The sequence below is a fragment of the Ambystoma mexicanum genome, chromosome 11 (genome assembly GCF_040938575.1).
Source record: "Ambystoma mexicanum isolate Mex_15411 chromosome 11, UKY_AmexF1_1, whole genome shotgun sequence".
Lineage (NCBI taxonomy): Eukaryota > Metazoa > Chordata > Amphibia > Caudata > Ambystomatidae > Ambystoma > Ambystoma mexicanum.
This window is the reverse complement of record NC_090934.1, coordinates 1,394,219,329-1,394,233,905: the sequence shown is the minus strand read 5'-3', so window position 1 is coordinate 1,394,233,905 and position 14,577 is coordinate 1,394,219,329. Positions and strand designations below refer to the sequence as shown.

The following is a 14,577-nucleotide window of genomic DNA, read 5'->3' as shown; positions in this document are numbered from 1 at the left end:
CATTTGCACGCGACTTAATTATGTAAACCGTCAGATTTCCTGTGGCTCACCGCGGGATGAAGTCCATTCTTAACGGAGATGCGAAGCGCACAGGATTGATCCCGAGAATATGGTTACTCGAATAGGTAAGGAGCACAATTATAGTTTCGCTTAGCATGGGGCCTCGTTCTTGAATATTTTGTGACATTGGGAATGTTACATGTTATTGGATCACGATTAAATCAAATATACATAATGCATATACTTCATGGGTTACTGGGTCTCTCTGTATTCAGGAAGCAAGTGTAAATCAAGAGTAGAATATGTGCGGAGTTATTATGCGAATGGTGCGTTCTAAAGCTAGAAGTCATTTGCTGTATCTGCAGCTTTGGCGTACATATGCACATGTTGTAATATGGAATTTGGTACAAACAGTATAGTTAATAGCAATTTATTTTTGTATAGGTGTTTGAGGCTATTGGAAGCTGATTATTTCGGTTTGAGGCTATTGGAAGCTATAATTAAGTTGAATTCGGAGAAGTGCATTGCAAATTCTGAAACTGTTTCTGGCACCTGCTATATGTTGGTAGGTCGTAGCACTGGCACACTTAAATGAATAAATTAAGTTTGATAAACAATACCGAGTTGGTACAAACATTAATGAGAGAATCAGCAGATATTTTTCCACAACGGGAAATGTAATGAAATAAATTGCTGGTAAGCTTTGGTGTCACAAGATTCTTTGCTTAAAATTAGACTTGTACGTTTTCATCCTAGTCTTGCGTACATGTGTGAATGGTGAACATATTTTGTTTGAACAAGGGATCACACTCACTTGCTCTGTTTACTGATTGAATGGCTTCACATATTGTAGTCACAATGGGTGAATTATATAAATATCTTCAGAAATGTCTTTCTGAGGTAAGTATTTTACATAGGTAATCTTGAATATCTATCATATGGACAGATGGAATATACTAATGTGTTTTTCTTTAAAAAATCTTTTTTTCACTCTTACCTCTCCACTACCCTGAACTTACCTCTCCATCCTGACCTGATGGTGTCGACGAGGAGAGGTAATTACTGACGGGCCCATTGGTCAGCTCTCACCCTCGAAAACTAGTAATACAAGATCGCTGCACCATGCGAGGACAGAGTGCAGGATTCAAATACTCCAGCAAGGATCAATAATCAGGACTCAGTAAATTGGCAAAGGGAAGTCAGTTTAATGATACATACATCAGCTTATGGAAATCGGCAGCATCACGAACACTTGCCTCACCCCGACTTCCTCGAACATTAGTCCAACAGCCTCTTTTATGGGCAAAATCTGTCATCATTGACGTCTAATTCTACAAAAAATCATCATGCAATACAATTGGTTGGGAAAGGTAACTTAAGTATAGGTGCTATAACTGTATATGGAAATAATACAAGTGGATTGGATAACTCTTATCGGGTGGGCGTCTACGCCCTTCCCTCTACACCACACGTGATTGACGTTACTACAAGTACGTCGTCTCATTGGTTACAATGTTTATAGGACCCTAGATTACATGGTCCCTTGTGATTGGGCAAGTTACACCCCTAAACATAAATCTCCATTTTAATAAGCAGCATGCAGAATAGACACCCAGGTGCCTAGTGTCCCAAGATTCACCCTGCCTCCCTTCCATCAATCCGTGGTTTAGGGCTATGTGTCAATTAGTTGGCACGGTATGTCCTCGGATCTGTAGTCTCTTATCAGGAAAAGCTATGGCACCCTCTGGTTCTGGATGACATCAGGCGGTGGTACATCTTCACGCCTGTCTGGTCACGTGTTGGTCCACCGTGAATCTGCTTCAGTTTCCAACCTTTTGTGCATTTAATTCTGTATGCACTTAGCCACCTGCATGGGCCTGTCTTATCTTGACCTTCACGCGCGGGCTGGCATGCTCTGAAGTTGGAGCCTCGTGAGCTCATGCTCACCTCCCCCTTCTCTGGTTGACCTCGATTTCCCCGGCATGAGCCATCCTTTAAGTTTCGATCCCGCTCCTTTCCTCAGCTTGGGCCTGGATATGAAACTTGGCCTGTCAGGCCTTGGCCGCCTGGGAGTTCTTCTGTTTATACAAAATGGAGTCGCACGTGTACATTGTGCTGTATTGAGGTAGATGTATACAGTCGGCGCTTGCCACTCTAACCTCTACTAAGCATTGCAAGCAGAATCGATTACTTAGCATCTTGCGTTTCAAGCTTATTTACATATGTTCAATAAGGTGGTTGCTTCCATCTTGTCTCATGGCACCATTCTCATACGTTTTTCACAGTGTCTCTCCCCTTTATCCTTTACAATTATCCTCGCAGTTGTCAGTACTGGCTTGCATGCTTTCAGTACTCCTTCAGTTTGTTCTTGGAGCTGCTCTGGTCCTTGTTTCATCTCCACTGGCCTTCCATTATGTCTTTTGGAGTCTCTTCATGGACCGTGTGTAGGCATTCCTCCTCGTTCCGTATCAATGGCTGGTATGGTTGTCTGATTGGGTACCGTGCTGCCTATGGTTGCCTGGTTATGGGCATTTAAACAGGTATTGATCTTCAAATGTACACAGGGCAGAGGCCCATTGCAGCCCTTTGTTGGTTCAGCTGCTCCTCGTACGTCACACACCTTGGCGAGTACTTTACTGGCACCTCGAAGCGAGGGGCACGGGTGCAGGCCATGTCTGGGGTCTCCTCTACAATGGTATGACACAATATGGTATGGTCTTCATCTTTAATTTTGGCATTATTAATTTGTTTTATTTCTGTTGGCATGTATATAGTATGCATCAAATACATTTTCTTTCATTTGTTATGATCAATATAATTTAACTTTGTGCTATTGATACGGATGGATAAACTTATAAACAGCCTTGAAAACGACCTATGATCTAAACACGTGTCGGCTGTCTACTACACAAGAAATTAAAAAGACATTGATCAATTGGAACTTTTTGGAGTTATTATTTAGGCGCCTTAGACGTCATCATTTGGACTTTGTATTTGAATTGGGTTTGAGCGCGGGACATCAACCCTATTCCTTTTTGACTCTTTGTCAGGTTTAAGGAGAACCGTCACCAGGGCAGTGCTGGTGGATTCCGGGAGGACACCCGTTGAGCCAGCCGTTTTGAACATGTTCCTCAGTGGGGGGATGAGGAGATTGGGGAAGGTTTTGTAAAGTTTGGCTGTGATGCCAGTACTGCAGGCTTTGCCATAGTGAACGGATAATTTTGAGGAGTTCGTCTCAGGGAGGGTTGTTAAGCGAGGATCCAATTTCTGGGTCCAAGCACCCCAGGGCAACCCTGTCTAAATATTGCATAACATCATCATGCCCAGCCTTTGACTATGCAGAGTAGAGTCTCTAGTAGTAATCCCGGAATGTGGCGTTTATTTTCCTCGTCTCCCTGCTGAGTTCCACGTCGGACGATTCAGTTTCTGTTACGCTCACTGCCCAGCGCTGAATAATGAATCTTAGTTATTTGTAGGGTAAGCTATCCGTCCTGCGTTTTTTGTGCAGGGGCGCTTGATGTTTGTTGGCGAGCTGCCAGAGTTGCTTCACTGGTGCAGTACGCCTTTCTTGGGCCCAGGCCTGCTGTGACCCTGAATCTGCTGTTAGGCAGGTAGGTTTGTTAAGTCTTTGTTCTGTTTATGGTGGGAATTTGTTAATGTCTTTATCTCCTTTTCAGGTGCGAAGGTCTTGATGCTGGCGTGCCGGATGGAGAGGCACGTTTTCTAGGTAAGAGAAAGCGTGAAGTGCAGCGCCTTTGTCTTTTAAAACTAACCTGTGTTTTCTTCTTCTGCTCACAGGCCGCTGTGGTGCGGCAAGTGGATGAGAGTGCAATGACAAACAGGCCCCCGGAATCCGTTAAGGTAAGTACAGTGCTGTGCGGTTGTTTTAATATTGAAAGCGAACCTGAATATGTGTCCTTTCCTTTGCAGATGTTTCTGTGGTGCTCCGGATGGAAGCGTGGCGTAGCACGATGGAATTCAGCTAAGACTGATGGAATTCGATCTTTTGGAAGCATGCGTTCTGATATTGTTTTTCCCTTTCTCATTATTGCAGGTCGCAATGTTCGAAAGGCAGCTGTGGTAGCGGTTCGCCGGAAGTCCTTAAGCTAGTACTCACTGGTGAGTGATGTTTCTTCTTCTCTCGGTTACCACAGATTGCAGCCCAGTTGAGATGCTGAGTGCTGGATGGAGTTTTCTCAGGTAAGACAGAATAATCTTGTTCTTGCAGGATTACAGGAAGATGTTGAAGACCAGGAGCTGGACACGGTGAGCGTCACGCTGCTGGTTGCAGAATAGCACGAAGCGTGTTCTGCAGTCAGGGTGTGGTTTATATAGTCCAGGTAAAGTAGTACCAGGGAAAGTAGTTCCAGGTCTGCCACACCCAAAACACTAGACTGCATGGCTTGGTTCTTAGAAATAGCCTGTGTGGGTGCTTCCATGTTAGATTTAAAGGCCCATGTACATAAATGGGACCTAGTTTGAACAGCCCTTCCTTCCTACATATGAGCTTGGTGCCAAAGGCACCAGGACTGGCTCCAGGAGCCCTTTTGCAGTGGTTTTAAGGCCCCCCGGGTTCTGGTGGGAGCCTGCTTGTGGCATAACTTGTGCCCCCTCACAGTGGTCATGACAGTTTCTACTATGGGGTTGATGTGGCGTTCCTGCCTGATGGCCCATGCCAGGGTCCTACTGGGACGGTCTTCTCCCCATATCTAGCGGTTATTATCAGGTCACCCAGGAACTGTTCCTCACTGGTCATTAGTGAGTGAATCTCCACCCTCTTGAGCTCTAGTTCAGATCTAAGCTCCGGGGAGTCTTGGCGAGCCTGACTGGTCTCTAGATCTTTTAGTTCCGTTTCCTTGGAGGAGATAGATCTACGGATACTTTTCAAGACCCCTCCCTCCTGGGAGATGCACCATCCCCGGATGTAAACTTTAAAGGTTTTCCATACTACCATCGGGTCAGGGACCAAGTCAGTGTTTATTTGGAAAATGTTGGTGATGGCTTTGTGCATATCTTCACAAAATGCTTTGTCTTCGAGAGCACTTGAATAGTAGGTACATTCACAACTGTTGGGGTGAGGGAGACGCCACACGTCGAAAAGGGCGTAATCTGCCGCAATGGACTTCCATTTATGAGCCGCCCTTGGGTGGGTGATTTGTATGGAGGAGGACCTGTCCTGGAGTATTGATGGCGCTATGTTAAAATCCCCAGCCCATACCACCTCATAGCCTGGGAAAGAGTGTAAGTGCTCGGGGCAAGTTTGGAAAAAGTCAGGGCAGTCGTGGTTAGGGCCACATATATTAATAAAGAGAACTGACCACCCCGCTATCTCCCCAGCCACCAGGATAAAGCGGCCCGCTTTGGCCACCCTCCGAGTGTGCAGTTTGAATTCCAAAGAGCGGTGTATAAAAAAATGTTTAAAAAAAATCGCTACCCCTCGGGAGTGAGAGGTGTGAGATGAGCCATATCTGTGGATGCCCCACCCTGTCATGGGGGTGGGGGAGGGAGTATGTATTCCTTGTTCAAGTGGGTCTTTTGGAGGCAGAGGACATTCATGTGGTGGTTCTTGGCATAATTCGAGATCATTCAGGTTTTTTTCCCATTAGCAAAGCCTCGGATGTTCCATGACATTAACGTTATATCTGTGTGATCCTCACCCAGGTGGGACCGTCATGTTTGGGCCGGGCTGAGATGCGTGACAGCAAAGTGGATAGTGCCAGTTGTGACTTCGCGAGGGTGAGCTAGAAACTTGATGATTGCCTGATGTGCACGGAGTCGTGAGACCTTGGAAGGCAATTCTCTGCCCCCTTCCCCCAGTCCCCCCTTTGGACGCTGTGTAGTAACTTCCCTTAAAGCTTGAACTTCCCTCCCTCCCACGCCAGAAACACCAACACTACCGGACGTCTTGGAATACAACATTTAACAACCCCAAATATTCATTTTCTGGTAACTGATGTTGGTAATTAGTTTAATTTTAAATACTTGGTTAGTGAAGATTCTGAATACTAATCAGAACTATGATCACCCCTTTAAGTTGAAAACGGCACATACAGACTTCAGTGTTTCTATTTTAAAACTGCAACAAGTCGTGATTTTAGTTTCTGTAAAATGGTAGCAATTTCAAGCTTTTTGTAGATTGTAAAAGTGAGTTTGGAGTTGCAAGTTTATATAGGTATTGCTTTCAAGTGGAGCCTCGTACATTAATGTACTTTCTAATGATCAATGCAGGACTTCAAATTCTGAACGCAAAGCAGTTCAAGCCTAACTAGCAAAGAATGGCTGCATTTTCCATACCGAACGGACTGCCTGAAGCATGAGGAACTGAAGCAGTTATGTCATTAAAATAAACTACTGACCAATGGCCCTCTCCAAAGCAAATTTCTGTATTTTGGCCACAAGAGACTGCCAAGCAATAACAATTGTAAATGTTTTGATTCTACTGTAGTGCTTAATTCTGTCGTTTAGTTTGCTTCTATGTAGTTCAAAATTCTGTCAGATTCAAAAGTGCATATCATTTAAATGATCTCAGGGGTCTCAGAGTTTGGGCTGGTGGGGACTACCAAGGAGAGGTCTTTGGTCCCCAAAGTACACAGTGAATTCTAGCGAAGGTAGTGAACTCAAGTTGGAGTTCCAGCACATCTAACTTGCTACACTGCAGGCCATTTCTCTGACATGTAGTATTGTGTTTAAAATTGGATAACGTGGTTCGAAATTGCTGGGAGCTATAAAGCTACTGCTTCTACTCCAGAAAAGCCTGGTTAGCTTGAAACCAACAACTACCAGGAGCTACTTTTGGCTTGCCAGGCCAACTGGTACCTTATGGGACATTAACTTTGAGTATTTGAGAATGTTGCTAAAGAAGAATTGGGACAGATTTAAACATAATGGGCAAAAAGTATGTTTGTTTCTCATGTGGAATTTGGATTTGCGGTGTGCTGTACACTCACTCCTTGTTCCCCAGCAGTAGCTCCTAAATACTGGGTTAATGACCGACGCACAGGAGCTGGTTTTAGCACCTAATCAGCAAACCTGAATTCCGAACCCTAGAGATAAGAACAACTAGTCCCGGAATGCAAAGAATCGCACATGGCTGGATGGCTGTTCATGCCTGACAATGGGACAGCTTGTGAGCCGTGCTCACCCAGTTTTCATAAAGTCTAGCTGACCATTGATTTACCTCTCAGCCAGAGCCGATGTCTGAAAGCAAGTAAATACATTCCTAAAGTTCACGTGTGTGCCAACAAATCAGCTGGATGCTGTCAGGCAGTTCAGGCACAGATTAGAAGGCATCTATATGACGGGACTGCGAAAGCAGAAGGTGAGATCATCAGCTGTTGGCTTCCTCCAGGCTTGCAGGAACGAGTCAGCTCCTTTTGTAAACTTCCCAATCCAGCTGCTTAGCCCACCCACTCATCCCCAACTCTTAACCAATATTAGTCAGGGTGGGTGGGTTTAGGGGCAGTGCCTTGAGGTCTACAGCAGCAATGGTTCAGAGTACCCCTTATGGGCAAGTGAGTTATGGAATGTGCACTCTCCAGAATGTGGTAGGGTGCATTCTGCTATATGTAGTTGTGTTTGTGGCGCTTGGGTTTAGTGGGGCTTCATGTATTCTGGGAAATGCAGCCAAGTGGGTTATCTTTGTGTTGTGGTATGTTTGGACTTCTATGACCACTGCACCGATTAATGCAGAAGGCAATCTTGATGTATATCTCCATGAGGGTGTATGAGTGAGACGTTTCCCTCACATATTGATCCATTTCTCTTTTATAATGTTAATATGCCAATGTATCGTCTCTCCTTCCTTCTGCCCCCACCTTCTACCCCAGGCATACTTTATCGTCATCCTGCCTCTCGTCATAAGGTGCTCTGAATGGACACATTGAAGTGTGAATGTGTATCCAACAAGTTGGGTAACTGCTCTCATCTGATGGTTATACAATGCATCGGTGTCTTGCCCTGGGTTATGTCTTGTTTTAACATTCCTACAGACCCATTAGGGGCAATGAGATGTTCTATTGTTAAACAGACTTGAACCCATTTTATAGGGTGCTCTTACTTCAAGCGTATCAACTTAACTAATACTGTCCCTCACGGAAGAGCTGCGATAACCCTAGGAAAACGCCTATCCTTGGTGTGCCGCCTATTTAAGAGGGATAGTCAAAAAAGGATCGCTCTCCGCCAAACTGACTAGCAAAACCATACTTAATCTGCAAAAAACCTAAAAAGCCATGATCGGACGTAGGATACACATTGTCCAGCGTGTACCCAATCTAAGGAAGATTTGCTGCATTTTGTTATGTTTTGTGCGGTATACCAGCATATTATGTGAATAACTATTATGATACGGTTTCGACAGATGCATTTTAATCTATGCCGGGTAACATTGTTTTATCTGCTTGCAGCAAATTCGAAATGTAGGCTTGTCTGTCCTATTTAAGAGGTATTTAGGATCGGAAAGCCATTTGGCTGATTTAAACGATGGGTTTTATTTCCTGATGTTTGGTTGCATGGATGAGATTTTGATAGTATGTGACAAGTACTGGTTTGTGAAATGTTGTGTTCATTATATGTACGGTTTTATGGAAATCTTTTCTTCCGAAAAACGTATTTGAATGGCTGACTGGCCATAATATCAATAGCAACCCCACACATCATTCAAGTGTGGATTATTTGGTCTTTTGCTATTGGGATACCTTAATCTTGTGTGGTTTGTGTTAGGGCTTCATGTACACAAATTGAAGCATGTAAATGCAGAAATGGATTTCCATTGCTGACGCACTCAAGTGTGGGTCAAATAAATGAACATATCCCCACTTGAATGCTGTGTTTTACTATTGACACTACAGCCTTTTTAGGTTTTTTGCAGATTTAGTATGGTTTTACTAGTTAGGAGGGCTATAGTTTTTGGACTATCCCTCTTAGACCGGCGGTACATCAGCGTGCCCAAAGGATAGGTGTTTTTTTTTTTCTCAGTGTTAGGGCAGCTCTTCTTCGAGAGACAGTATTAGTTTAGTTGAGGTGATTTGATCACTATATTGATTTTGTTAATATATTCGCCCATGTGTGTTATAACTTTATGCTTTCGTGGAGGGTGCTAAACCTTCTTTAGAATATATTTTCCCTGTTTGTGGGATGCTGTTACTTAAAGACCATTTAGCAGCACTGTAACAACTTGCATTGAGACTTTATTTTTAGTGTTGGCACTGACCTGGGCGTAATTGATTTTGCCTGGCATGTAATGGCACTATGGCATTTGAAGCTTCCTCTGCCATATGATGGCAATTTCTGAATATGCAAAGCTATCGCTGGGTCTTTACGGCACACAAAATGATCAACAAGATCAATGGCATCAAGGGCACATGGAATGGACCCATTCTGTGTAGATTCTGCATCATCACTTGTAAATTGGGAACACTCTGGTAATGTGCGAGATGAGGAATAAAGCCCTCGGTGAAACGACGCCTCACATCGGCACTTTTCTGGTGCGTCTTTCACCAAGTGACAAATGGCGTTTGGATTACGATTGTGATCTTGCAGTCCGTAGATATTTAGCATCCGACACTTGTGAACTACTTTCTTGGGCAGTGCATCTTGTTGCTTGAGCGATACTGTGCCACTGATTTTCTTTAATCTGCCTCTCAGCAAATGAAGATAAAGGCTCATCAATTTTTGGGAAACTGTTTCTCTCTGCACCTCCTCCTCCACCGGATGTTAAAGAGATCAGTGACTCTAACCACAGGGCACCCGGGAACAGTTTGGTGGCATTAGCGCACACTACCCATAATCCTGCTTTTCTGCATGGTTTTCCCTCTCTATCTTTGCAGCGTGCTATTGCACAACTCTGCAGATCAAAGCACTATACTACTACCTCCGGTCTCGGCCTACACATCGCTCTTCCCTACCGTGCCTCTCTTGCTTCCTGGGTATGCTTGGAGACATTGCGCTGGACCCCAAGCCTCTTCCCCTTTCCCGTCGTGCACACTTTCTCCTGCCCACCCTGTGCAGCACTTGCATCCTGCTTCTGTATACCCTGGTGGTGGTCTGTACCTTGTTCTGGAACCAACAGAACGAAGTTGGGATTTTCAAGGATGGTGAAGAGGTTTGATCGCTTTGAATGCAGGACAAGAATTAAGCTACCAGTTGATACCGCTTTCTTAATTGACTTGGTGATACCTGTAATGTTCAATGCTTTTTACCTCTTTCTGATGCTCCATCTCTACCAAATGAAGACTGCTTGGGACGCTGGTGTCTACTATATTGATTACAATTCACTGGGCGGTTTGTAAAGTGTATGTCTAAAACTTAGATCCTAAAAATCCTGCGGCCATTGCCACACAGCTGTCAGTATATGGGAAATGATATGCCCTCCACGTTAATCTTTGGTTCTTATCATCTGTTCATGTTAGTGATTGATTGCCCTTTAATTTTTTTACTTGCCAAATGGTTGCAAAGTTGTTTTTGTTACCCCAGTATAATAAAAAGTATTTCTGCGCTAAAACTACATTAACAGATGATTGTATGTAATCATGGTCTGATCCGTCAAATTTGTGTTTAAGCTGATCCCAAGTTTTTAAAAATATTTTGTAGCCTGCAAAAATTGAAGATGAAGAAAGTACAGATGAACAATCGGGAGATGACACCAAGGACTCTGAGCTTTCCATGCACAACAGCAGTAGACCAGTCCCGTTACCTGTTCACAAAGCCAGGTACACAGAAAGGAGGGCTGTAAAATATTTTAACCTAGTAACCATGTAAGAACGTTCCATCATACATTTCTGTCGTGAGGCAGTGAGCATTTTTGATTAATCTGCACTTGTTTTGACTGCTATTTCCTTTGCCGGCCCCCATCTGAAGCACCATTACATTTCAGAAATTCCCGTCTAAGATGCAAGTACAAGGTTCTGCAATTTCCTGGTTGTCTCTTTGCGCAGCTAGCTGGTTGGCTCCTTTGTTTCTAGTTGTATACAGCGTCCCCCTTTGTAAAAACAGCATAAATTGTAAGACCCAAACCCTCTTCCTGCGAGAGTGAGGTTGGAATAAAGATGCTGTCCTATATTGTCATCGGTACCACGTGCATTGGAGAATGAGGAATGTAGTTGCCAAAACCAATTATGATCCATTTGTCAATGTTGTATAGATATGAGCCTGAATCTACATGATACATCAAATGTGTGAAGAATCATGCTAATGTTATGGTTCTGTGTGAAAAACCCTTATGTTCGAGAAAAAGACAGATTTACAATGACCGATTTTTCTCTAGATCGCAAAACAAGCATTGCATAAGCACTGTCAACGGTCTTTTTCTTTGGAGAGCTTAACATTGTTATTTTTTTAATATTCAGGGGGGGGGGGCCCCAAGCCCACCCGATCTCCATCACTCATTTCCTGGGAAAACTCCTGGTAAAGCTGGACATCTCCCAGTTTACTCACCATACCGAATCTGTTGGTTATCTCCATGAATATCAGTCCGGCTTTAGAGCAGCCAGAAGCAAGGAAACTGCTCTCCTGAACACTCCCTGCTCTCAAATCTTGACTCTAGCCTTCCTTCTGTCTTCATCCTGCCTGATCTTTCCTCTGCTTTTAACATGGTCAACCACGTTATCCTGATCAACGGTATCCGGTCATTGCCTCGAATACAAAACATCGGCAGACCATACCATTGAAAAAAATGCATTGAAAGAAAACCCAATTTAATGCATTTTTTTCAATGGTAAAGGGTTTAGTTTAGTAAAGTGTTTTAATGGTTTAAAACGGGGGGGGGCTCAGAGGGGAACCACCCCATAAAAATTATGATTAAAAAAATGCATTCAAAGTATTTTTTTTTTTAAAAGATGCTTTTTTGTCAATGGTATAGCTGTCGATGCAATCACTAGGAACCTGATCAACCATCTCCGTGACTACCTGGGCATCACAGACTAGGCCTTAGCCTGGTTGACCTCCTTCCTCTCCGATTGACCCTCCCAGGTCCAACTTGGGTCCTTACTCTCCACTACCTCTCTCTTCCCATGTGGTGTTCACCAGGGCTGCAACCTCTCACCCTGGCTCTTCAACCTCTATTTGACACCTCTGGCCCATCTCATCTGTACGTTCTCTCCTATCTTTGGGTTATTCGGATGACACTCTGCTCTCCTTCAGGCTCCCCTCAGCCTCCTCTCTCATGCATCCTGATTGTCTATCCACGATTCAGGAATGGTGTGCCTCCAATGATCTCTGCCGGAATGCCAGTAAGACTGAGATCCTTATAACTGGGACCCTGCTCCCACTTTCCCCTTTCACTCTGGCCACCCTCCTTGGGCCTTCTACCTGTGCCTTCCTGTGAGGCAAAAAATCTTGGTGTCATCTTCAACTCTGCCCTCTCATTCTCTCCTCACATCACGGATGTCTCTAAGAAATCCCTCTATCTGCTGCACCTCCTCTGAGGTATTCTTCCTTTTCTCACCCCCCCCCACCCCCCCCAGAAGCTCACCATCTCCAGAGCCCTGGTTGTCTCTATAATGGACTACTGCAACAGTCTCTTTTCTAAATCTGCCTGCCCGTACTCTTTGCCCTCTGCAACTAATCCAGAACAGGACTGCAAGACTTGTCCTTGGCCTCAAGCCCAGGGATTGTATCACTCCAGCCCTGAAATCTCTCCTTTGGCTGCAAGGATCAAGTCCAAGATCCTCTGCATCGTCCACAAGACTTTCTGGTGTCGGAGTCAACACTGCATCCAACTCTCTTCCTAAGCACTTTCCTTCTCGAGTCCTCCGCTCATCCCCCTCCAACTCTGAGAGTCAGCCGCTTCTCCAGGCAGAGAGTGTGGGTAGATCTCCCTCCTAGGCTGGTGCCTCCTTGTGGAACAGCCTATCTGCCTCTCTCAAACTTGAGCAGGATCACGTCCTGTTCCGGAAGCAACTCAAGATCTTCCTTTTTACTTCTGCTTTCTCTGTCTCCCCTGCTGGTCTTGTCTGCGACACTGGTTACCTAGCCTCCCTCTGAACCTTATGGGGACCAGGCTCCTTCACGACCAGTAGCCCCATGCACTGCTTCCGGGCCTACCGCACACTAGGGACTGTATCTGAAACCCTACAGCCCCCTGCCTCCTTGCAGTTACTTGGAACCGGCCACACCAGTTGCACTTACTTGAGCTTTGCTTATTGCACACTCTTTACTTTCCCCCTGGCACATCTCCTCTTCCTTGTCCTTGCACGATCTGAATGACACACAACCTAGTAAGTTGTTTGTTTTGTTCCCCTTTGTTCTTCCCCTTCCTTGTCTTGTCGCACCTAGAAACATTGTGTACAGGTGCATATTTATGACTTCTATCATATCATTGCTCCTCTCCTCCCCCTGCCGGATTACCTCTAAATCGTCGGTTTTGCTGTCCCAACTCCCATCTCTCAGCTCCCACCTCCTCCCTTCCCACTTGCGCGCACTCGTGTGCTGCAGGGCAGTGACAATTCGATTTAGAAAGACCGCTCCTTGCGATCATAGAGAGGTCTTTCTAAATAGATTTTTTTTTTTTTATCTCGTTCTTTTGAAAACAAGAATTTCACTTGGGACCAAATGTTATGTGACAGCCTCCTAGTGATTGGCTGACCACCCAATATTTGAAAGGATATAACCCTGTGTTTGGGGGTGTAGTTACCCTCTCTTGTGTATGATTTTGTTCAACGCAAGGATTCCTGCTTGCACAGACTCTATTTTATTTTTATTTATTGGGTATTTATAATGCGTCTATACACAATGTGTTTGGAGGCGCAACATGACGAGAGGGTGGGGGGAACAGGAAGGACAAAACAAACAATCCTACCAGGCCTTGTGACATTCGGATCGCGCAAGTGCAGTAAAAAGTGCAGGGGGGATGCCAGTCGGGGCGGAAGAGCCTGTGGAAAAAAGCAAGTGCCATGGGCGGCCAGGTGGACAGAGCCAGGGGAAGGGGAGCGTGCAGGGGAAGGAAGGATAAATCTTGCCGTCCTGTTCTGGATTAGTTGAAGGGGCGAAGGGAGGAGTTGGGTAGATAAAGAAAGAGGCTGTTGCAGTAATCCAGTCGGCAGGGAGCATGGTTTTCTGGAGACATTGAGTTTCTGAGGGAAGGGAGAATGCCTCTGAGGAGGTGCAGCTGAAAGTGGGCCTTCTTGGCAAGGTGTGTGATTTGAGGGGAGAAGCAGAGAAAACAGTCAAAGATGACAACAAGTTTCTTTGCCTCACAGGAGCCCGAGGGGAGGGAGGGCCCATGGAGGGCGGACAGAGTATGGGAGGGAAAGAGGGAGCAGGGGTCCCAATGAGAAGGATCTCGGTCTTACTGGCATTAAGACAGAGGTTGTTAGCAGTGCACCATGCCTGAATAGCAGACAGGCAGTCAGGAATGAGAGAGGAAGAGGAGGAGGAGGAGGCAGAGCAGGGAAGCTTGAAGGAGAGCCGTGTGTCATCCACATAACACTGAAAATTAGGAGAGAAAGTGGAGGTCAAATGAGCTACAGGGACCAGGTAGATGTTGAAATGCCTGTGGCGAGAGGATCCAGCCCTGAGGGACACCGCAGGTGGAGAGTGAGATGGTGGAGAGAAAAGGGCCCAGTTGAACCTGGGAAGGTCTGT

The 14,577-nt window shown here is 45.1% G+C and overlaps 1 protein-coding gene across 3 annotated transcripts in view; it reads left to right on the top strand.

Annotated features, from left to right (window-relative positions):
• The window catches only part of ZWILCH (zwilch kinetochore protein), a 613,634-nt gene that overhangs the window by 224,081 nt on the left and 374,976 nt on the right, over positions 1–14,577 (top strand). For all 3 annotated transcript variants that reach the window (XR_011279846.1, XM_069625009.1, XM_069625010.1), the window contains one exon: positions 10,588–10,706. Coding sequence is in view for 2 of the 3 variants with exons in the window: in XM_069625009.1 (XP_069481110.1) it covers positions 10,588–10,706 (119 nt within the window). In the remaining variant the exon portion in view is untranslated. The remainder of the gene's footprint in view (positions 1–10,587; positions 10,707–14,577) is intronic.